This window comes from Penicillium macrosclerotiorum (assembly GCF_028827735.1).
Source record: "Penicillium macrosclerotiorum strain IBT 26536 chromosome Unknown utg000003l_segment0_segment0, whole genome shotgun sequence".
Lineage (NCBI taxonomy): Eukaryota > Fungi > Ascomycota > Eurotiomycetes > Eurotiales > Aspergillaceae > Penicillium > Penicillium macrosclerotiorum.
Genome location: NW_026643083.1, coordinates 1573754 through 1594797, shown reverse-complemented (window position 1 = coordinate 1594797; position 21044 = coordinate 1573754). Strand labels below are relative to the sequence as shown.

Genomic DNA, 21044 nt, shown 5'->3' with positions numbered 1-21044 from the left:
TAGACTCTTGAGCCTTTTATTGACGGAAGGATCGGATGGGATATTATCTGAAGGCAGGAGGCTTATTTTCCTTTCTCTGGCGTTATGAGCTCATTCCCCATTTTCACGACTCCACTAGACGAGATCACGAATCAATCAACTGCTGAAAATCTCTACGACTTTTGAATTTATTACACTAGTAACGACCTTCAAAAAAACAAGGCAAAGATAGGCGCCGTATTCATTTCTCTTCAATTCATGAACAAAAGTTACTATACAACTAGCGTTATACGCTGCACATAAGACTAAAGAAGGCATTGATAAAATGGCATGGTAATCAAGAGAAGTCTCCGAGAGACGTTCCAAAGGGTAAAAATGGGTATTCATGTCCGAAACGTGACTGGACAAAAAGGACAAGAAGGGCAAAATCCAAGAAGTAAATGAGATGAATAGAAATGGAAAGACCAGGCTTTCTTCAGACCAACTGCTGCTCATGGGTACCATTAATGCGAAACGGAAAACGGCCAAGTATCTCGAATCATTACACAGAATGGAGACCATGGTAAAATTATATGAAAACAATCATGAATGAATCATGGATCATGAATGGTGCGGACTCTCAGGGTAGGGTGGTGGGGGTTGATACGGCTCTGGCATTGGCATCGGAGCCTGCTCGCGAAGGGGCCCGTCAACAGGGTAGGAGTGATGATGCTCTGAAGCCTCATTGGACTGGTATCCAGTATTCTGGTGCTCGATATCATCATAGGGAGAGGTTCCCGTATGACCGTAATAGCGTGCTGGCTGCCCATTCAGGTAATCATCATTGTCATCATCCCAAGGGGAAGTGCCCGGCACACTTGTAGAAGACGGATTCGGCTGCGCGTGAGCCAGAAGGACCTCACCTTCCTCGCCCCCACCATAGCGCCCGCCTTGGACACCAGAAATGGTTGGACTGGCACCTTGGTAGGCGGTCCCTCCGGCGCTGATAGTCCCAGATTCGGAAGGCTGTAATCCAATAGTCTCATGGTTTACCCGATAGCTGGGGTCCAGCGTACGGTTCTTCCGACCCACAAACAGCCAGCGGGCGCTACGACCAATGGCCTTAATGAGATCGAGGGGATTCATCGCATCGACTAGCGCTTCGAGGCCCCATTTTCCGCCTTGGTAGGAAGACTTGCCATTGCCATAGAAATCAGTGATTTCGGTGCCTGGGCTATATGTGGCATAGTACTTCCAACTGAAGGCCCACAGGTGGAGAATTGAGAAAATAAACATCTCGATGTTGATCAGAAGATCAGGCAGGCCGTACTTGAGATCCGTCATCGCTATCTTTTTGGTTGCAGAGAGAGCCCCTGCCGAGACAAGCAGACTGATGAGAGTCTAGTCCTTGTAAGTGATATTTCATAGAAGCGTGGGACATGCATCAACATACTGATTGCCAGAAAGACAAGAAAATGACCAATTTGATAGAGAGAATCTTCAAAAACGGCTGATACTGCTTGATATCATCCTTTATTTGGTAGTAAAACTGAATCAAGCAGTACATTGCTATTGTAACCGAGACGGATTCGATGGCGATAACCTAGACATCCAGAGAGAAATCCCATTAGCTTTGTTGGGTCAAGATTCAGGGTGGTTAGCATACCCAGACATGCGCGAAAGCTGGGCTTAGTGACTCCTCGCAGTATCTACCGCCTGCTTGCGTAGCGACAGCCACAATGGTCATCAAAACGCGAATAACACAGTATTGATAGACGCCGACCCAAACGACCTAAAAGGTAATGATTCTTATCAGTCATGAATGCCGAATCTCAATTCAGAAAAAAGCGTCCGTACATTAAACCATGTAAGGCCGCTGCGAGGGTTCCGCCAGGCACCGCGCTGAGCGCCACAGCACTTCCATTTTTGAAACCAGCTCAAGGGCCAAAGCCAGGCTTTGGGCTGGATCCCACGGAAATAATCCTTCTGACTGTGCACATCCGGCGCAATATAATGACACATCAAGGAGAAAAAGGCGGCGATACAGAAAGCCTCGTAGCAGTTTCCGATGACCTCGAAATAAACCGAATCGTTGTAGAAAAGGATGCTGAGCCACGCGACAAGGGAGTAGATGGGTACCATCCATAGGATCCGGATGATGCTGTGACAAAGAAAGAAGACATTGTCAGTCCTGGTCTCTTTCGCGCCATCGCCGTTAAAGGGTGGCCCCCGGGAAGACCACTAATCTTGGTTCTCACTTACTGTCGCTGTTCGATGGGTTTACTGTAATGCATGGCATGGCCCATGATCAAGAAAATCGAGATCGCGCAAGCGAGCAGGGCACATACGCCACCAACGATCAGACTCAACTGGTGAAAGGAAATACCGCCATCCCAAAGATCCTCCTCGACGACTGTTGGCGGGGAACAAGTTAGTTTCACGGCCCAATGTCAACCGCCAGCAGGAAGGAACACACACTCTTTGCATGTTCTTCGGTCGCATTGCACACGGTCCAGCCCATATTGGCTGGCGTGCGAGAGTCGCGAAATCGAGCTGGGAGAGTTGAAAGGGGAGGAAGGCGGAGAGTGCTTTTTTCCCCGATTATCTTATCCGGGCCGATCAACAGGGGTCAGCCACCATCAACAATGCGGGTCAAACACTTGACAGTTGAGAGCACGAGATGAGGGAGAACAGAACAGACCCGGTGTGTGGTTGCATAATATCGGCTTTCTCAGTCGTCAGGCACCAGCCACGTTATGCCGATCGCTTTTTTTATTGCGAGTGGATTAGGAGATTTGGTTGTGGATCAGCGAAGCTTGGGGAGGCTTGTCCGTGTCGCGCCATGACTCCGCGCTAGTTTGACTGTGTTTGTGGTGTACGCCGTATTTCTTGGCCAATTATCCGGCTACTCTTGGTCAATTATTTCTTGGTCAATTATTTCAGCTAATGGCTTTGACTTGGGGGATTCACGGTTTGTAGAAAGATCCATTATTCTTCAACGCCGCATTTGTTATACATCATCACTATGGTACATGCTCTGGGGGGTTGCGATAGGCTTGCGATAGGCTGCACCGTCGAAAGCCGACCAGAGGAACTTTTGGGGGTGTGATTCGCTTGCGCCTCGTGGACTTCACCCCCGTGGATTACCGGCATGCCCGGCATTATCGGCGATGGGGACCTCCAGGCCGTCCACCGCGCCCCTGGCGCCGTTGGAGAGCTCGGGGGCCGTACTCCGGGCCAACATCCACGAAAAAGTCCTCATCTTCGAAGGTAATCCGGCGCATCTCATCACCGCCACGGCGGGGAAAGGGGCCCTTGTTCAAGAGATCGTCAAATTGGTCCAACCGTTTGTCCGCCACCGCGCGAGGAACCGGCAAGTAATACAGCTTGGGTTTAGTCGTGGTGGACTTAAATAGGTCATCAAGAGGCTTGAAGCCCTGCCCGGGACGCGACGGAGGAGCGGGTGGGGCGTTGGATGGGCGATGCTCCGCTTGGGCGACACTGCCACGCGGACCCAATGGCGGCGTCCGGGTGAACCCAGACTCGCGTGGCCGTGATGGAGCTGATCGAGAGCCAGGACCGCTCTCTTCTAGAATGGCAGTAGTTCCATCCTCGGTGGATTCATATCGCACTTCCCAACGAACGGGAGGTCCGGGTCGATTCCGGGCTGCTTCTTCCGTGCTAATCCATTCTTGAATCTGTTCGTCGGGGATGAAGTCGGCCCAGAGACTTTTTCGATTGCTCTCGTTCGGCCAAACGGTTCCATGAAGAGCCGACCGAACCCGTGCCGCAGCGGCGGTATCACCGAAGCGCACAAAGCAATGCGTTTTGATAGCATCGAGATAGAATTCCTGGATGACCTCTGGATTTGAAGGTTCCCCAGGGGCGGCTGCAAGATTGATGAGGTGATTGCGAAGCGCAGTTGGTTGAAAGGGGCGCATCAGGCCATTGATGTAGAGTGCCGCAGTTGCAGCATGGAGAGCAGGTGTGACATCCGCATCTTCCATTACAACATCTTGGGTTGACGAAGATGCGATGGGAGGAGCCGGCTCGACAGCGAAGAGTCCCCGGAAGCGAGCATCTTGTTTTGCTGGCACTGGAGCCGAAGCCTCTGCCATTTGGGCTCCTGGTGTCTCCTGTTCCTCCCGGGCGGTCTCCATTTGGGTCTCTTCATGAATCACAGGCTGATCATCCTTCACCATGTCCTTCGCGTTCTCCTCCTTCGCACGCGCTCTCTTATTCGCAATTGCCTCTGGGGTTGGTACGGGACTCTGGCTGCGGCGTTTTCGCTTCCGCTTATCTTCCAAAGCCTCTTCGATAGGCAGGGGGGTTGACAACTCAGTATTCGCTTCAGATGTCTGAAGCGCCGAGGGTACAGCGATATCTGCACTCTGTGAAATTTCAACCGCCGCAGGCTCGGCGTCTCCAGGAGTTTTCTCAGCAGGCTCTGCTGTGGTCTCGGTTGACTCCTCCAACGAAGCATTTGTTTCAGCTTTGAGCTCCTCTGATTCTCCTGGGACATTCTCCTTGGCACTGTCAACTGTATCTTTTCTATCTTGTACTTCCTCAGAGCTCCCTTTCGATGCCACTTCTGGTTGTGAGAGTTCTTGTTTTTCTGACACCTTTGTTTCACTTTCCACGGGTTGCTGCGATTCTGATGGTGATTCAGTTACTTGAGGAACAGGTTCGACAGCCGTTTCATGCGATAATTCCTTCTCAGGAGCTGCTGCTTCGGGGGGAGCTCCATCTGATTGCGACTTGGCGTCTTCCTCCGTGAGCTTGTCGATGAATTGCTGTTTTAGACGGAGGCCAGTTTGGGGAATCCCGCGTTTCTTGAGCTCTGCCTTCAGGTCCGTGACCTTCCATGACGTATAATCAGCCATCGCGCCGGAACATGAATCGCAAGTGAGTTGAGGATAGTGGGGATGGTAAGTGCGAAATGTCTGCACAGGGATTAAATCCGGGGACGCGACGGAATGCGCGCCGATGATGATGTAGGACGCTAACGATATCCGGCTAGCGTTATTCGAGCAACAGACACCAAGTCAAAATTGGCCAGTTGTCTTTTGCGCTGGTAGTGATCTTCAAATAAGATGATCACAAGGATTATGAACAGATTCTAAAAGAAAAGATTGACCAAGATTTGAATGTCATCAAATTCAAATAACTGAGATTTCCCGTTGTGCTTGCTAGCTATTTACTGCTACCGAAACCATACAAATCCTCCCGCATACGGACTAGGGAACTTCTACGGAAAGCGATCACAACCTCTTCCTGACACGGTGCTTTTCAGAGTCCAAATTAAAACCAAGAGAGGCGAACACGACGACAACTGAGATGCGGGGCGTGGTAACAATGCCATCGAACTACAAATGGGCTGCGAGCAGGTTTTCTGAGCCACAATCAAGTGTGCAGACGCTTTTCGGAATCCACATTATTGATGTTCCTCTTTAGAATGTACCCAAAATCTGGAAGATCCCGGCCTATCTAAAACGCTTGGCGATACATTTATATTTTCGGTGTGACTGAGGAGCAACCAAACTATGGTTGTAGACTTCCATATTACACACACTTTGGTACAGAAAAAGGATATCATTATAAAGACAGTTAACTACCCGAGTTGATGGGCTGAGATTAAATAGAGTATACTAGCGTCAAGACAAAATATGGGCAAAGACGACCTTCCGTTGCTCAAAAGAAGGGGTCTCTATTCCGAACAAAACCTGTCGAGGCGAGGGGGGATGAAACCAGGTCAAGACACCATAGAGTTCAATTTACAGTAGCAAACAACTCGTTGGCCATTTTGCTAGTATTTACATTTGTTTATCACATAAATCAGTCCCATAGACTGCTTTTTTATTTCCTGATTCTTGCAATCTTAGCGTTAACAGGAATATTTCCGACTTCAGCTGTCCCTCGGCCTTGTTGCGCTTCAGGGCTCTATTCCAGGTCTACATTGGGACCAAACAACACGCAGTATGTCGAACCTCCATAGTGAAACATTCCGAGCTCGCCCCCTTTTGGAACACACCGTCCTTTCCTGAGAGGGAGCTCATAACTGGATACTTTGCTGTTTCGATCGGTATCACACACACTAGACCGATAGAAGGATTGTCAACTTCGATATAGATAACGACTCTTGCACCCAGCGGTGAATTGAAGTATGCAAGGTTGTTTACTGCACCTATATTCGAAGACCCGATGGAGACAGCTGAGGATTATCCGAGGGTCCTGAGATCGTAATTATTTTCCGTAATAAATCAATGTTGCCCAAAAATATAACAGTGGAAAAGACGCGCGCCATGAAAAGTGGCAAAATCAAGAAATCATCAGCCGTACGTTGTGTAACCCGCACGAGGACGGGGCTTCATACGCTGATATTTCCTTCTGCATCCGTTTAAAACGTGCATTGGCTAAGATGACTGGTTCGTAAAAGCCGTACATACATACAGCGTGAGTTTATGCAATATGACCCACAACATTATTGTAAAAATGCATGGCGGAGGCTAGCTGAATCTTCGCCAGATCGCATTAATCAACCTCACAACTGAATCTAATCGTGCTCTCTGTTACGTAGTGTAATCATGAGGAAAGATTAATTTTTTTTTGTTTTATTTTCTGATTATTGTCGGTCTGTTCTGGTTCACGGCTGGAAAATCCCTGCCATAAACCCCATGGCTCCCCGTATCAGTGAGTCTAAGCTGTACCTAAATTTTGTTTACAGCTGTTGTTCTTTAGTTGATCATGCCTTCAAATGCGACAGAGAAACCTCGTTTCTTATATATCCGTTCCTCCGAGTCATTTATTGTGTTGACCGTTTCGGTAGCCCTCTTTGTTGTGAGCACCATTTTCATTTAGCTCTTCTCCAAATCTGGCCACCAATCTGATCTAGTAAACCAGGATGTTCTACTATATACTTTGGTAATACTTAAAGAATGAAAGAGGAAATCCCTGTCGAATGATGTTGTGGTTTCAGAGAGCTTTGGAAATTAATGAGTGTCCTTCATCCATAGATTATTCCTATTATACCGAAGGCAATCGTTGACCGTGCCGGAGTGCGACCAGAAGATGGTAAATTTGATTTCGTCAATCTACACAGGCCATGAATACTGACCCAATGACTTCTAGCGCAAAGTTGGGTTTCCATTCTTTTGGCAGTATATGGAGGGACTCTGCTTGTGGGCTCACGTATGCTTCTTACCCTGAGTGGTATCCCAGAATAATGAGCTTTCGGGCGCTAAAACTTTTCGCAGCTCTTTTTGGATACTTTGCAGACCACTGCAAGTCGCGGAGAGGCCCTTTCACAATCGGTCTTATTGCTCTAGGAATCTCGACGGTGTTTTTCATGCTGGCAAGGTCTCCGTTCACCTTCATCCTCGCAAGGGCTATCCAGGGAATTTCTGCTGCAGCAACGTGGGTAGTAGGAACTGCTTTAGTTGTTGATACTGTAAGCGAAGATCGAGTTGGAGAAGCTCTGGGCTATACGAGTATGGCTATGACAGTAGGAACACTCCTTGGTCCTACTATCGGTGGCTTAACGTGATTATCATCCCCTGGCTTGGTCCTTTAGTCCTTACTAACCTTTACCACAGATACCAAAGCTTGGGATTTATCGGTGCATTCATCGTGCCTTTGACGATTATTGCTATGGACTTCATTCTCCGTCTCTTAATGATTGAGAAATCAGGTACTTCATTTAATCAGGCATGGTGTTTCCACATTGCTAATTATCAAAAGTTGCTCGAAGGTGGGAGAAAGGCCAAATAAATGGTGAAGAGCAACCGAAATCTTCTCAAGCCGGTTCCAAACAAAGAGACGAACAGTCACCTTTGCTCGCCTCTCAAGACGCTTCCAACTCAACCGATCGTTCGAATTCACCCAATATTTTTCAACTCCTCAAAATGGGGCATATGCAACTTGCATTGCTAGCCACGGTGCTCTCTACATCTACATTCGGGGCTTTCGAGACAGTAAGACCTTACTCTTTGATAAGATCCCCATAGCTTAAGACGAACTCAAATGCTGATTCCACTTTACAGACACTTCCACTCTTTGTAATGGAGACCTACCATTGGTCAACAAGGGGAGCAGGCCTGATATTCCTAGCTCTGACACTACCGAACTTTGCTGCCGTCCCTTTCGGGAAGTTTGTGGATAAGTTTGGCGTTCGCATGATTGGTCCGGTGATATGTCTACTCACAGCCGTGGCAACCGTTTGTCTCCGCTACGTTCAGGAGAACAATTTGGCTTGCCAAATTATTCTTTGTGTGCTCTTGGCCATTGTAGGGACTATGTTCATTTTCGTGGGACTGGCCGCAATGACAGAAATTTCCTACTTGGTTGGTCATCCTGAAGATGGCTCTCTGGGTGAAAAGAAGTCCGTTTCGCAAGCTTATGCACTTTATAATATGGCATTTTCCAGTGGGCAACTTCTCGGGCCCATAGTTGGTGGGTCTATCAAGGTCAGTGCTGGTTGGGGAACAATGACCGTCGTCTTAGGGGTAATATGCGCACTGTGCAGCGTTCCCGTTGGACTTTTTGGGGAAAGATCGAAGCCAAATATTCACACAGAAAGACAAGAGAACGAATGCTGACGGCGAATTCGTCGGTAAAGGCAACTACTGATATATTAAATTTTTATTTTGCGGATTCAAAAATGCCTGTTGAGCCTTTCTACTAGAAGGGCTCTATGCCATATTTTATTAAAACTCGAGTCCTGTTTGTGTACGTCGTATTTTGCTTCTAGTTGGCTTTTTTTTCTCTCTAGCAGTCTCAATTTGGTTAACAATGAGTGCAGTGAGGTAATCAGGATGTGATTCTCTAGTTCATGACAAAGATACTTTTTGTTTAAGTAAGGACTAATGAAGATTTGGAATTTTAAATAAATATCTTTTACATCCAAAGCCAGTTCTCGAAGGACTCGATATTGAACTTATTGTTGGGGTTGAATATGCATACGTATGTCGCGACCTACCTCACAAGTATTTTAGTTCAATCGACACATGCCGGCGAATGGAGAATATTCTTCTTCTCCCGACCATTGTACCTCGTATAAAGATTCACCCATTTGGGAAGCATCCATTCCTGGGATTATATCACTAATAGAGTTAGTATCTTCAACGTTTGAGTACTCACGAATTCCATCAAACTTACCTGTCCTGCGCTAGGACCTCCAGGCCCGGAATACAATCGATCAGGGCATAAATTACATATGTTCCTGCAAAGCTCCATGTAAACCCAATCAGCGCTTCAAGAATCTGTATCCCAAGCTGCGCCCAGTGGCCGTCAAAGAAGCATCCTCCCAAAATTTCCATGGTACCATCGTAGGCAGCAACTTCTCTTCTAGCAAACAGCCCTGTTGCGATAGTTCCTATAAAGCCACCGATACAGTGTGTCGCAAAAGTGTCCCCATTGTCTACCCAGCGTAATCGAGCCGCCATCTTGGTGAACTTGATCCTCAGCGCCTGTCTGCAGATAAAAGCCCCAAAAATGCCGAAGAAAAATGCAGTGGGCAGATCAATAAACCCTGCACTTGGAGTAATCATCACCAATCCTGAAATAGCACCCATGAAAGTACTGTCGAGACTCCACTTCCCAGTTTCCCAGAACGTCATGCTGGCCCAGGTAATGGCACCTGCTGCAGCACAAAGATTTGTCGTGTAAGCAACGAAAACGCTCTTGAAGTTGAGCGCTAATGTTGTACCTGCATCAAAAGCGAGCCAGGCATTCCAGATAATTATAAGAGCCAGAAGCTGACACATACTATTGTGCGGCCTGTGGAGTTTCAGATGCTGTGGAGTACGAGTTGAAGATCGGCGGGAACGAAAGAGAGGCCACGAAAGATAGACGCTCATAGCTGTCGCGGAAGCTCCGCTACAGATATGAACTGGAGTTCCCCCGGCGAAATCAAGAACCCCAAGATTGTTTAAGAGACCATTTTCAGACCACACCATATGGGCAATAGGCTCGTAGATGAAGGTGCACCAGAGCTATGTTATCTGGTGAGCTGGAGTTTGAATATTGCCAACTAGGACGTCTTACAAAAATAAATGGGATCAAAGGAAGGATCCGTCCTCGCTCACAGGCACCACCGACGGCGATAATGCATACCGTGGCGCAGAAAATCAACTGAAATTCCGAGAACAGAATTTCGGGGATAGATCCAATCGGTTTTGCAAGGACATTAAGATGGAAAATCTTTTCGAGCCCCCCAAATACTCCGCCCGCATCTCCGTAGGCTAGTGAGTACCCTAAGATCCACCATTGGATTGAACATACTGCAATGACTAGAAGACTTGGATAGAACGATGCAAGCCCATTTCTATTGATCGAATATCCAGAATATCCCAGCCCAACAGCAGGTATAATCAACCAACAGAAAACACAGCAAATGAGAATGAAGAGGGTGTCAATTGGGGAACATTCCTTCCAATGGTCTAGAATACTGGCATTGGCCATTTTGAAAGAAAAAATTGCTGAAATGCATTAAGCAGAAATCTTCAACATTTTATGGGAGGACACAAAATGGTTGAAATATTAATAACAAGTCCGCTAGGGACATGTGCATGAGCACTAATTAACAACTATGGCTCTGTTGACGATTAGGTACATCTTTCATCCAATGAGATCGGCGCCGCATTTGCTTACCAAAATGAGCGACGCAAATCGCTCTTATCTCCAAGGTTTTCTCGGCTAGCTAATGAAAAAAGGATCTCTAAGTGAATAAGCGAAGAAAATATGAGCTGGCCATAATTGCTCTCATTCGCTGTGCTATCGAGAGATTATCTGCAAAGCAGTGGTACTCCGTTTATACTACCTATTCCTATCACTATGCTGTTGTATTGATTGTTGTCTCATCGTCGACAAAAAGGCCGTTTCTTTCCTAGAAATATTTATTCCAAATCATATGTAGGTAAAGGGGCTCAAGCCTTGCGTTCACATGCCTGACAGCCCTCTGGAGCAAGAGTACATCGCCCCTATCGCTTTGGGCCTCGAATAACCTATAACACACAGATAACATGCTATTATACAGAACATGCAGCACAAATCATCCGAAAAGTGATTCTAGCTGATTGTCGACCATAACATCCATCCAGCAAACTTCATTTTCATCATCCATTTGACGCCAAACTTCACGGACCAATTTGATAGCAGTAGAGATGGGTTTTGAGGGCAGGTTACGTTCAAAACAAGTCAATCTATCTAAGACAAATGTCCGGCTGCGCGCGACAACCACTTCAAAGGGTGATATTTCAAAGCTGAAAGAGCTCTCAAATTCCAGGCTTTGACATCGAGTGATTACCTTTGGAAACTTCAATCCTGCTGCTGAGATAATGAATACTAATGGTTGGGTGCAGCGAGTTCCAGAGCTTGGCGGAATTCTCTTTAGAAGATCAATTGTGTGAACAGCCAGTGAGATCAGCCATTTTTCGCTATCTTGATTTTCGTTGGCAGCATTCAGCAAACGGCTTTCTACAAGTTCGGGGAAAGCATTATAGAGTTGGAGTAGTCCAGCGTTCTTATAGGCCTCTGCTCCAACTTGAAAATGCCAGCTTGGGCTCATAGAATCAAGAGTATCTTGAATGTTGTCTTCACTTGGAACTGGCAGACGTGAAATTTGTTCCTCGAGTTTGATTGCTGAATCCAAAGCGCTTGGCTCTCTTCTTCGGCGCGTGAGTGCAATTACTTTGGTAAGGAGATCCTGAGCGGACTCAGCTAGTCCAGTGAATGGATGTGGAATGACTGGACAGACGGAAAGTGGTGGTGTCGGTAAGTTCTTTCTTCCAACACTTGATGAGGCTGCAGCAAGTTGACCGCCACGATTCATCTCGTTGTCTGGATCTTTACAAACTGGAGCCATTAGCATCTGCCAATAGACTAATGATTTCTCGCAAAAAGAGGTGCCTAGACTTTCCCCGTCAGACTGAGCTGATGGCAGAAGAGACAGTCTTTGAAAGACCCCCTTAGCAGTCTCAAAGTATATTAATCCTAGATCTTGCGAATCGTGCCATGCAGCGCTGAGACCTAACATGAAACATGCTAAGAATAGGGCGTGGTGGGTGGCAACGTCAGTTTTGTGCTCCAAGTTTTCAAGCTCATATCTCAAGTTTCGAATAGCTTCCCCACGCAATTGAATAGAGATAGAGGCAATGCGCGGAAGCTGATCTTTCACACAGGCCGCTGCCATGCTTTGCATTGCGAAGTATATGGAAGGGGAATGCTGCCAAGTGTAGTCGATGTAGTTTCTGAAAGGATTCTTCGGAGAATCAAAGGTAGAAAATACAGGACATATGCGGTTGAACCAGTAGCTCAGTAGGAATGTTGGACCATGTATCGGTTGATGCGCCAATGCGGATTGCCTTTTTTGAAAACCAATGGATTGAGCGGGTCTTGACACCACAGATAACGTATCAGAGTCTCCTAGGGCGCGAATTTCGGTCAAGGACAGTGAAGATGAGCTAAGGCCAAGCGAAGATGATATATCGGAGTATCTGGATGCCGATGAAGCCTCTTCAGCAGTTGCTGTGAATTCTAAGAGCTCGCAGCAAGAAAAATGTACTCCATTTGGGATTGACCTAATGTCTTCATCCGCATCGAAGCGACTGGGGAAATTATGTAAATGGTCATTTTCAACGGCTGCAATAGGATCTGCTAGGTGTGGAGGTGACAGTAGACTCGGCTGTGCCGTTGATGACACTCGAGTCGGGGGTTTCCACTCCACCACTGAAGGTGGAGATGGTAGCTGAGAATGAAATGGGCGACCAATAGAGGAAACCTCATGCTTTGAGGAAAAGCGAACATTAACCGAATACCCAGGGCAGTCCTTCTTTTTCCTCAGGCATTGTTGGCAAAAAGGCTTTCCCTCATCGCATTTAATCTGGGGATGGAGATGTGGGTCAGCTAGCATATCGATACATAAGAGGCCTTCGGGCTTGCCCCTGGGCCTGCACTCGATCCATACCTTGCGCAATTTGCATAGGTTACACCCATTCCGAGACTTTCTCCCTTTGTGTCGACTGATCATATTGGTTTGGGCAGGCTTTCTGTCCCACTGCTTGTTCTTTCTGTCTTTGCGCGCGCAGCCTTGCTTCGTGAGGAGAAGTGCCAAAGCAGTGAATGAGGGGTTAAGCAAGGCCTCTGCTCCTTCAGCTCGGGACGTGGAACTCAGTCGGCACTTCGGGCCACGGGCGAATTACTAGTGTAGGTTAGATGCCCTTCGTATATCGCTCAATCTGGCAAGAAAATGCGTCGAGGCACTCTGATTGGCCGTGATAAGACAACAATAATTGCGGGGAGGGAGATTACTGCATCAATAATATTCTAATCAATATCGATCTCAGGCCGTCATTGAACCTTGTTTAGCTCACTCACCACCTGCAGCTTTGTAGCTTCTTGTTTTTCCGTCTGCTCTATACGCACCCGCCGCCCTCGACCCCCCCGATCGCTTTCAGGCCCTCCAGGGGCAAAGACTGTATCATCGCTCTATCTTTACGATCTTGCAAGTTTTATCACAATAGGGTTGGAAATAAGATACTGCCCTGGGCTTTTTCGCCTCTGGGGTATGATCAAAAAATGGAGAATAAACAAGATAGCAGGAGCTCCGAGTTTAGCTTCACGCAACTGCTTTCTCAATCAGGTTAGCCGTGGCTTAACTTTGCTAGGCATTAGAATGCACTTCAAAGCAACTGTACTCGATCTTGCATGCTGTTTATCGCATATTTTTGCTTTTTGAAGCATATTTGGAAGTTTTGCCTATCTTAAAAAATGCTGAATGGAAAACGTCAATCACAAATCGGCTTATCGACTGGCGATCGGTCAGATTCCAAGCCCGCCCATTGTCCAAACTCTTCTCTTCGTACTCGTGCAACTTCCCAAAGCCCCGGTAGTGTGGCATGTGCAGCCAGGCATTAATTATGGTTTTCATGTCTTTTGCGCAAACCTATAAGCCCGAATCTGTCCGCTCAACATAGTTTTGCCCACTGTAATCGTTTTTCCCTATGCCAGGGAGAAATGAACCTGTGCATTCATTAACTGCTTATCCCCTAGAATAAGCTAACCTAGACATCATCGCGATCACGAACCTGAACTCCCTTGGCCACTTCCTGAGTACCGATGGACACAATGAACTCTCGTGACGCCGACGAGAAGGCTTCCGGCCTCATAGATGGGGCGCGGGGTCTTGATCGACCGGAAGCTGGGGAGATGACCACCGCGAACGAACTTGAGGAACTTGACCGTCTGGGCTACAAACAAGAGATGCGGCGTAACCGATCTGTCATCACACTTCTATTCCAGACCTTGGCTATTGCAGCAATTCCATATGGAGAAGGCGCTCCTCTCTTGAGTGCCATCTATGGTGGCGGCCCACTTTCCATCTTTGTCGGATGGATTGTGGTCTGCATTCTCGACCAATGTGTTGCAATGTCGCTGGCAGAGCTGGCGTCGCGCTATCCTACATCGGCGGGCCCGTATTATTGGACGTTCCAGCTCGCGGGCTCCAAGTCGAAGTCAACCATCTCTTTTATCAATGCCTGGGTCTGGCTTATTGGCAATTGGACCATCACTCTCTCGGTGAATTTTGGGTTCGCATCTTTGCTCTCCGCCACGATCGCCATATACCACCCAGATTGGAGCGCCAACAGCTGGCAGTTACTCCTTATCTTTTACGCAGTATGTCTCGGCTCTTTGGTGATATGTACCTTCGCCAATCGTTATCTACCCCAAGTCGATATAGCTTGCGCTACCTGGACCGCTCTGACCATTATCGTGGTTTTGGTTTGCTTATCGGTGAAGGCAGATGCGGGTCGCCATAGTGCCGCATATGCGCTGGGCCACTATGACAAGTCTTTTGCGGGCTGGGGCAGCTTCACCTTTTTCATCGGACTCCTCCCTGTTGCATATACATTCAGTGCGATTGGAATGATTTCGAGCATGGCTGAAGAGTGCTCGTCTCCTGCGACCAAAGTACCCCGTGCGATTGCACTAAGCGTCCCGGTGGGAGGCATAGCAGGGCTGTTCTTTATACTGCCGCTATGCTTTACCTTGCCACCTATGGAAGATATTATCAATAATTCTCCTGGTGCTCAGGCCCTGCCCTATATCTTCCATCGTGTGATGGGTTCTCCAGGGGGCGGGTTGGGCCTAACCTTTCTCGTCCTAATCATTACCCTGTTCTGCTCCATTAGCATTACTGTTGCAGCATCTCGCGCAACCTGGGCTGCAGCACGCGACGATGCCATTCCGCTTGCTCGGGTATGGGCGCGTGTGGATTCCCGTCTTGGTGTACCAGTCTGGGCCCTTGTGCTACTGACAGTGATCCAGATGCTTCTTGGTCTGATAAACCTAGGAAGCTCAAGTGCTTTCACTGCCTTCGTATCCGTCGGTGTCATCGCCTTGGCTGTTGCCTACGCATTTCCCATTGTGCTGAGTCTTTTGAACAAGCGTCAGCAAGTCAGCCAAGCGCCATGGAATTGTGGAAAACTGGGTGTGGGTTTTAATGTATTGGCGCTTGCATGGATTGCCTTTGAGCTTGTTCTCTTCAGCATGCCAACGGCCCTTCCTGTCACACCAGTGTCGATGAACTATGCATCGGTAGTTTTTGTTGGATTCATGGTCATATCAGCCCTGTGGTTCATGATATATGCTCGGAAACGTGAGTATTTCCCTTTGGATGGGTATTACTTCCAGAATCATACTGATGGCTTTGCAGACTACAAAGGGCCGCCGGAGTCGGAAGCTCTTGATTAGCCCCAAAGGCATCTGGAATAGGCCCTTGGATTATTGGTAGCTAGTAATATATGATGCAGCAATGTTCTTAGTGAAAAATGTCAAAGAAATGTCAAGAAACATTCTTTCTTGAAGCATTCTACGCCAACAATTATAGCCCGAGGCCCGAATAAGGTCATGTGATACACCGCCTTCGGCCGCTTAGCGGGCGGACACGCAAATGATTGGCTCGCGGTCGGAGCGGGACCGCGGGGTTCCTGACTCATTTTGGCGGGTCAAGAATATTTCAACTTCGCCTCGCCCGTCCTTCTCCTTCTCTCTCCATTCCCCAATTTCTTGGTTTCCCTTACCATTCACTATGGTTACCGAAACCAACAGTGCGCCTACTGCGCAATTCCGTCAGTCTACACCCCTTTCCCATCATCCAATTAACCCAGACGGCTACTAAATCCCGTAGAGAGAGTCGTTTCGCAGCCTGAGAACCCCTATGCTGGGTTGATTGAGGACCAGTCAATCGCCATCATCCCCTCCTTCACTCTCGAATCTGGCGTTACCCTGTACAATGTACCTGTTGCATACACTACGAGAGGCAAACTGTCGCCCACTGGTGACAATGTCCTTGTCATCTGTCACGCCCTGAGTGGGAGTGCCGACGTCGCCGATTGGTGGGGTCCCCTCCTCGGAGGTCCGGGCCAAGCCTTCGATGTCTCTCGGTTCTTTGTCGTCTGCTTGAACAGCTTGGGCAGTCCATATGGAAGTGCAAGTGCAGTCACCTACAAGGACGGTAAGCCTGAAAATGGCTACTACGGTCCGGAGTTCCCTCTCACCACTGTTCGTGACGACGTGAATATTCATAAACTGGTCTTGGATGACCTTGGCGTAAAGCAGATTGCTGCTGTCGTCGGTGGCTCCATGGGTGGCATGCTCACTCTGGAGTACTCCTTCTTTGGCAAGGATTATGTCCGTGCCATTGTTCCGATCGCGACATCTGCACGCCATTCGGCGTGGTGCATTAGTTGGGGCGAGGCCCAGCGCCAGAGCATCTACAGTGATCCAAAGTATGACGATGGATACTACCCATTCAATGACCCGCCCGCAACCGGTCTAGGTGCCGCTCGCATGTCGGCACTGCTGACCTACCGCAGTCGGAACTCATTTGAGTCCCGCTTTGGTCGCAATGTGCCGGATCCCTCCAAGCGGCAAAACATCAACGGCACGGAGAAGCTTCCCACGCCTCCCAATGAGCATTGGGCTATTCACAATGACGGTCACAAGGGCGGTCACTCATCACGCCCGGAGAGCAGACAGGAATCTCCGGTGCCACAAACCGAAGTCCAGTACATGGACCCGCAGTTCTCAGGCACCAAGACCTTCTCTGCCCCAACCCCAACCAAGCCGGACGGTCGTCCCCGTCCGCCGACCTATTTTTCGGCTCAATCCTACCTGCGTTATCAGGGTGATAAGTTTGTCAAGCGTTTTGATGCCAACTGCTATATCGCCATGACCCGCAAGCTTGACACTCATGACGTGTCAAGGCACCGTGCTAGAGCGGATGCCGAGAACCCAGTTCTTGAGGCCCTCTCTCGGATTGAGCAGCCCGCTTTGGTGCTTGGTATTGAGTCAGATGGTCTCTTTACTTTTGCCGAGCAGCAAGAGGTTGCCGCTGGCATTCCTGATTCGCGTCTCAAGCGTATAGACAGCCCTGAGGGTCACGATGCGTTCTTGCTTCAGTTTGAGCAGGTCAACCGCCACATCGTGGACTTCTTCCACGAGGTCTTGCCTGATATCATGGCCCAGACCAATGGAGATGCCGCTGCTGTCGCCAGCGTCAACAAGCTCACCAAGAGCAGCACTTTCGGCGAGGCCGAGGTGGAGGACATTACCGCATGGTAAATACCTCATCAACATGACCACACATTTTGGCGCAGTCACTTGCAGCCAACCTCCATGGTCCCCCGCGCCAGACCCTTGACTCCCTTTTTTGGGCTGTTTTTCCCCGGTGTGGGATTTCCTCTCCCCGCTGGAGTAGTATTCAGTCCCAACTGGTGCTCGTGTCTGGGCCGAGGCCATGGTGCAACAGGGGAAGTAGAGGTTGCCGTTCTTTTATCCGTTTCGCTAGTCAGGGAGATGTGCATCCAACTGCCTCTCTCGAATTTCACTTGGCCGTTCAGTATTGGACCCGCCTCGTCGAGAAGACTGCCAAAGAAGCATCCAACTGCTCTCCATCACGACCCGCCCTCCGGGTCACTTTTTATCTCCAGGAGAAACTCAACAAAGTCCTCCGAGGGTTGATGGGTCTATTTCGTACAATCCGATGACCAGCCTCGGTTTTATTTATAATCTCTCCGAGAGCTTGGTCATTCGCGCGACGAACGCGTCGCTTTTTAAATAAGCAGATATCAAAAAAAATGAAAAAAAATACAAGTCTTACCAATTTATGGGCTGTTTAGCCAGCTTACTGGACACAACTTGCTTTCTCGGACGTCGCCAGTGGTTATCGGTGGCTTTTCCAATTTGTCCAGAGCCACCGTAGGATGTAGAATGTTCTTGCGTCAAGTGGTTGCCGCTCTTGGTAATGAGATCCCGTTGCTTGGGATGCCGGGAAGGTTAATACGTATGATGCGGCCCTCCTCAGTCAGAACTGTGGAATGTACATGAGTACTCAAGAGTTGTAGGTTATGAATCCGCAGGGCTAATCACCAATTGCGCAAGGATAGATATTAGGAAAGGAATTGGATCGGTTGCCAACTTGAACCTGCATTGAAATCAAGTTCAATTCGAAACTATTCTCACGACCATCGACTGCAAGATATGATCATTTCAACAATCAACACTTATCTACAACATGATGTATATAACGTTTATAATCCACCTACCACCTAACTAAGCTCTATTCATCGAGACCACAATTCCCCTAACGTACTCCCCCTCCCAAGCTAAGATCGAATTTCTACCTTCCTTTACCGGCACCACCAGTCCCCTAGGGCCTGGCATCTGTTCAATCCCTGCCTGCGCAGCCTCTTGAAATCCGACTTGTTCAGATTTCCATCAACGATGCGCAGATGCTCTTCACCACCGCGATCAAGAAATGGGGGTCTCTGGAGCAGTTTCGCAATGCTCTCAGCGCGGGCATAGGAAGAGGGCTGCTGCTCGACGGGGGCTGCATCTAGTGGCAGCAAGTGGCGTGGGGATGGGAATTGGGCGGGGAACGTGGTTGGTTAGTTGGTTGTTAGTTGGGTTTCGCAGGACAGGCAAGTCCTCAGGGGCAAAGAAACTCTTCAGAATGCATTGTGGCAGTGCGTGGCTCGGTTTGGGCTGGGTCTGCTAGCAGGATTTGACGAGCAGTCGGGGGCAACATTGGGGCCAAACTGCAAGGGCGGATCATTGATAGTTCGTGATGATCCTTAAAAGTATCACAGTTGACGTTGTGGGGGTGTTCTATGTAGCACGAGCACTGAGCCGTGCCCTGCAAGACTTGGATGTTGTCAAACCTGGGGGAAATCGGGGATTTCTTGTGAGACTTGTCTTACTTCTATTGACAATATCCAGTATGTTCACTGTTTGCTTCGGAAGGAGTGTCTACCGGAAGCGTTTCTATGTGATGTAGTAATATTTTCAATTAATCGTAGGCAGCGTCACAAAAGTATAGAAGGTACCTACTCAGTGTAGAATCCTCTCTCTCTCTCTCTCTCTCTTTGCGCCGTTCATATCAGCAGATTTTAAATAGAGCGCTAACCATAAGCATAATCATAAACAACATAGAATGACACGTATAACCCCCCTTGCCAGTGAGAACGAGATAATGGAAGACGGCTTTCTATACTTTGTCGGAGAGAATATAGATCGTGATTAGGATTATTCTGTTCGCCTCATCATCCTTCTTCCTTCTTCTTCGGGGAAAATTGGAGCAAACCTTGCTTTCAGCTGGCTTTGTCCATCCTTGTCATGATAGTGGGCGCTGAGAGGGGCGAAACCCACCCTATCAACCCACTCGGTCCTCCACCCCTCCCACACCTGCACTTCTGCCACGCCGCCACCAATTCCAGAATTGAAACACCCTCCACGCTGGATGAGTCAGTGGCGGTTAACGCAAGAAAATGACTCGCTGAGCGCCTCTCTTCTCATACACAGTCTTCCTCCTCTTTGAGGGCTGCAGTGGGGTGGTCTTAATACTATTCAGAGAAGGAGCAAGGGCATCCGAAGAAGGATGAAGGCCCTAGGACCCTTGGGCGCCTCCCAACCAAGTTCGTTGCACGGACCGGGATGGCTGCGATAGTCTCAGAGCCTCGCGGGAGTCAACAGAATGTGACAGAGACAGTTATCGTGTGACGGCTCGCGTCCGTGCTCTGTTCTTGTCCGGCGCCTCTGTATGGGGTCCAGACCGAGGGCCAATTGCCCCCCTAAATTTTGGGGGCCAAGGCTCAACACCCTAAGCGAGCCCTTTTTCACCTTTCCGTACGGAGGCACTTCGGTTCGGTGCGGCTTTCCGTGTCTTTCGTTTCTCTAGCTTTGAATTTTTGTTGTGGTGTTTTTGATTTTGATTTTTATTTGTTTTCATTTTTTTCCCCTTTTTGCTGTGGTCCGGGTAGAGACATAGGAGATGAGTATGGGGACCCAATCCACGGATGATCAAGCCTAGACTGGGGTCGATGGGCCACGGCCTGGATTGGACCAGTGATTATCGCCCCAATAACGGGTGGGGGGGATTTTGGAGGGGGCGGGCAGTCCTTTGATATCCTGGTTTTGCTTTGATATTCCTTAGCGGTTGGGTGTAATAACCAAACTCCGTGGGTAGGGACAGGGGATTCCGGGCAGATGATTGGGGGGCTTGTGCCAGGGACCCCCCAAGGACCCCCCAATGGGTCGCCCAAATGGGCCCCGGGATGGGCCTCCTTCAGCACAAACTGGCCCAAGCTCGTCGGTCAGCCTTAACCGTGACGAGCGATCAACCCGCGGCCCTGATAGATGTGACGAACGATGCTCACTGAAGCCCGTCGCTGTTAACCGCCTATTCTTTCAAGCCCCATCCTCGCCGTGGCTAGTCTGGAAGCAGTGAAGATTGTCGATGGAACTAGCGTTCCCTTGTGCACCTGTTCCCATCTGCGGTATATTTGGGCGCCTTGGACCTGGCTATCATTCGTTCTTTTTCGATCTCCCAATCGCTCTTTATCTCTGGCCTTTGGCCACCCTCCGGTCCTATATCCGTCCCTGTTCCCATTCTTGTTCTTTTTCCATTTCCTCCCCCATTCGCTCTTCCCTCGACTACTTCCTGGAGTATCCTCTCACACTCTGGATATTCTGGACTATCAAACACCCTCTACTGGATCCTGGTTGGACGACACGAGAATCAACTCCCCCGA

At 48.8% G+C, this 21044-nt stretch overlaps 8 protein-coding genes across 8 annotated transcripts; 4 read left to right on the top strand and 4 right to left on the bottom strand.

The window, feature by feature from the left end:
• Positions 1 to 579: 579 nt before the first annotated feature.
• On the bottom strand, positions 580 to 2479 carry N7462_003468 (OSTA/TMEM184 family protein; the record flags this gene model as incomplete). The annotated part of the gene is made up of 6 exons (XM_057075194.1): positions 580 to 1359; positions 1412 to 1561; positions 1625 to 1750; positions 1816 to 2119; positions 2221 to 2371; positions 2437 to 2479. The coding sequence occupies 6 exons, from the start codon at positions 2477 to 2479 to the stop codon at positions 580 to 582; spliced, it is 1554 nt and encodes a 517-aa protein (XP_056934699.1).
• Positions 2480 to 3119: 640 nt separating this feature from the next.
• N7462_003467 (SAP domain protein) lies at positions 3120 to 4841 on the bottom strand (the record flags this gene model as incomplete). Its single annotated transcript, XM_057075193.1, has 1 exon — positions 3120 to 4841. One exon carries the CDS (start codon positions 4839 to 4841, stop codon positions 3120 to 3122), a length of 1722 nt encoding a protein of 573 aa, XP_056934698.1.
• A 1861-nt stretch (positions 4842 to 6702) lies between these two features.
• Positions 6703 to 7064, top strand: N7462_003466 (uncharacterized protein; the record flags this gene model as incomplete). The annotated part of the gene is made up of 2 exons (XM_057075192.1): positions 6703 to 6795; positions 6972 to 7064. The coding sequence occupies 2 exons, from the start codon at positions 6703 to 6705 to the stop codon at positions 7062 to 7064; spliced, it is 186 nt and encodes a 61-aa protein (XP_056934697.1).
• Positions 7065 to 7075: 11 nt separating this feature from the next.
• Positions 7076 to 8552, top strand: N7462_003465 (MFS transporter; the record flags this gene model as incomplete). Its single annotated transcript, XM_057075191.1, has 3 exons — positions 7076 to 7497; positions 7706 to 7928; positions 7962 to 8552. The coding sequence occupies 3 exons, from the start codon at positions 7076 to 7078 to the stop codon at positions 8550 to 8552; spliced, it is 1236 nt and encodes a 411-aa protein (XP_056934696.1).
• A 555-nt stretch (positions 8553 to 9107) lies between these two features.
• Positions 9108 to 10416, bottom strand: N7462_003464 (ammonium transporter; the record flags this gene model as incomplete). The annotated part of the gene is made up of 2 exons (XM_057075190.1): positions 9108 to 9947; positions 10000 to 10416. 2 exons carry the CDS (start codon positions 10414 to 10416, stop codon positions 9108 to 9110), a joined length of 1257 nt encoding a protein of 418 aa, XP_056934695.1.
• Positions 10417 to 11005: 589 nt separating this feature from the next.
• Positions 11006 to 12154, bottom strand: N7462_003463 (uncharacterized protein; the record flags this gene model as incomplete). The annotated part of the gene is made up of 1 exon (XM_057075189.1): positions 11006 to 12154. One exon carries the CDS (start codon positions 12152 to 12154, stop codon positions 11006 to 11008), a length of 1149 nt encoding a protein of 382 aa, XP_056934694.1.
• A 1925-nt stretch (positions 12155 to 14079) lies between these two features.
• Positions 14080 to 15705, top strand: N7462_003462 (putative amino acid permease; the record flags this gene model as incomplete). The annotated part of the gene is made up of 1 exon (XM_057075188.1): positions 14080 to 15705. The coding sequence occupies one exon, from the start codon at positions 14080 to 14082 to the stop codon at positions 15703 to 15705; it is 1626 nt and encodes a 541-aa protein (XP_056934693.1).
• A 337-nt stretch (positions 15706 to 16042) lies between these two features.
• met2 (homoserine O-acetyltransferase) lies at positions 16043 to 17577 on the top strand (the record flags this gene model as incomplete). The annotated part of the gene is made up of 2 exons (XM_057075187.1): positions 16043 to 16082; positions 16142 to 17577. The coding sequence occupies 2 exons, from the start codon at positions 16043 to 16045 to the stop codon at positions 17575 to 17577; spliced, it is 1476 nt and encodes a 491-aa protein (XP_056934692.1).
• Between the last annotated feature and the right edge of the window lie 3467 nt (positions 17578 to 21044).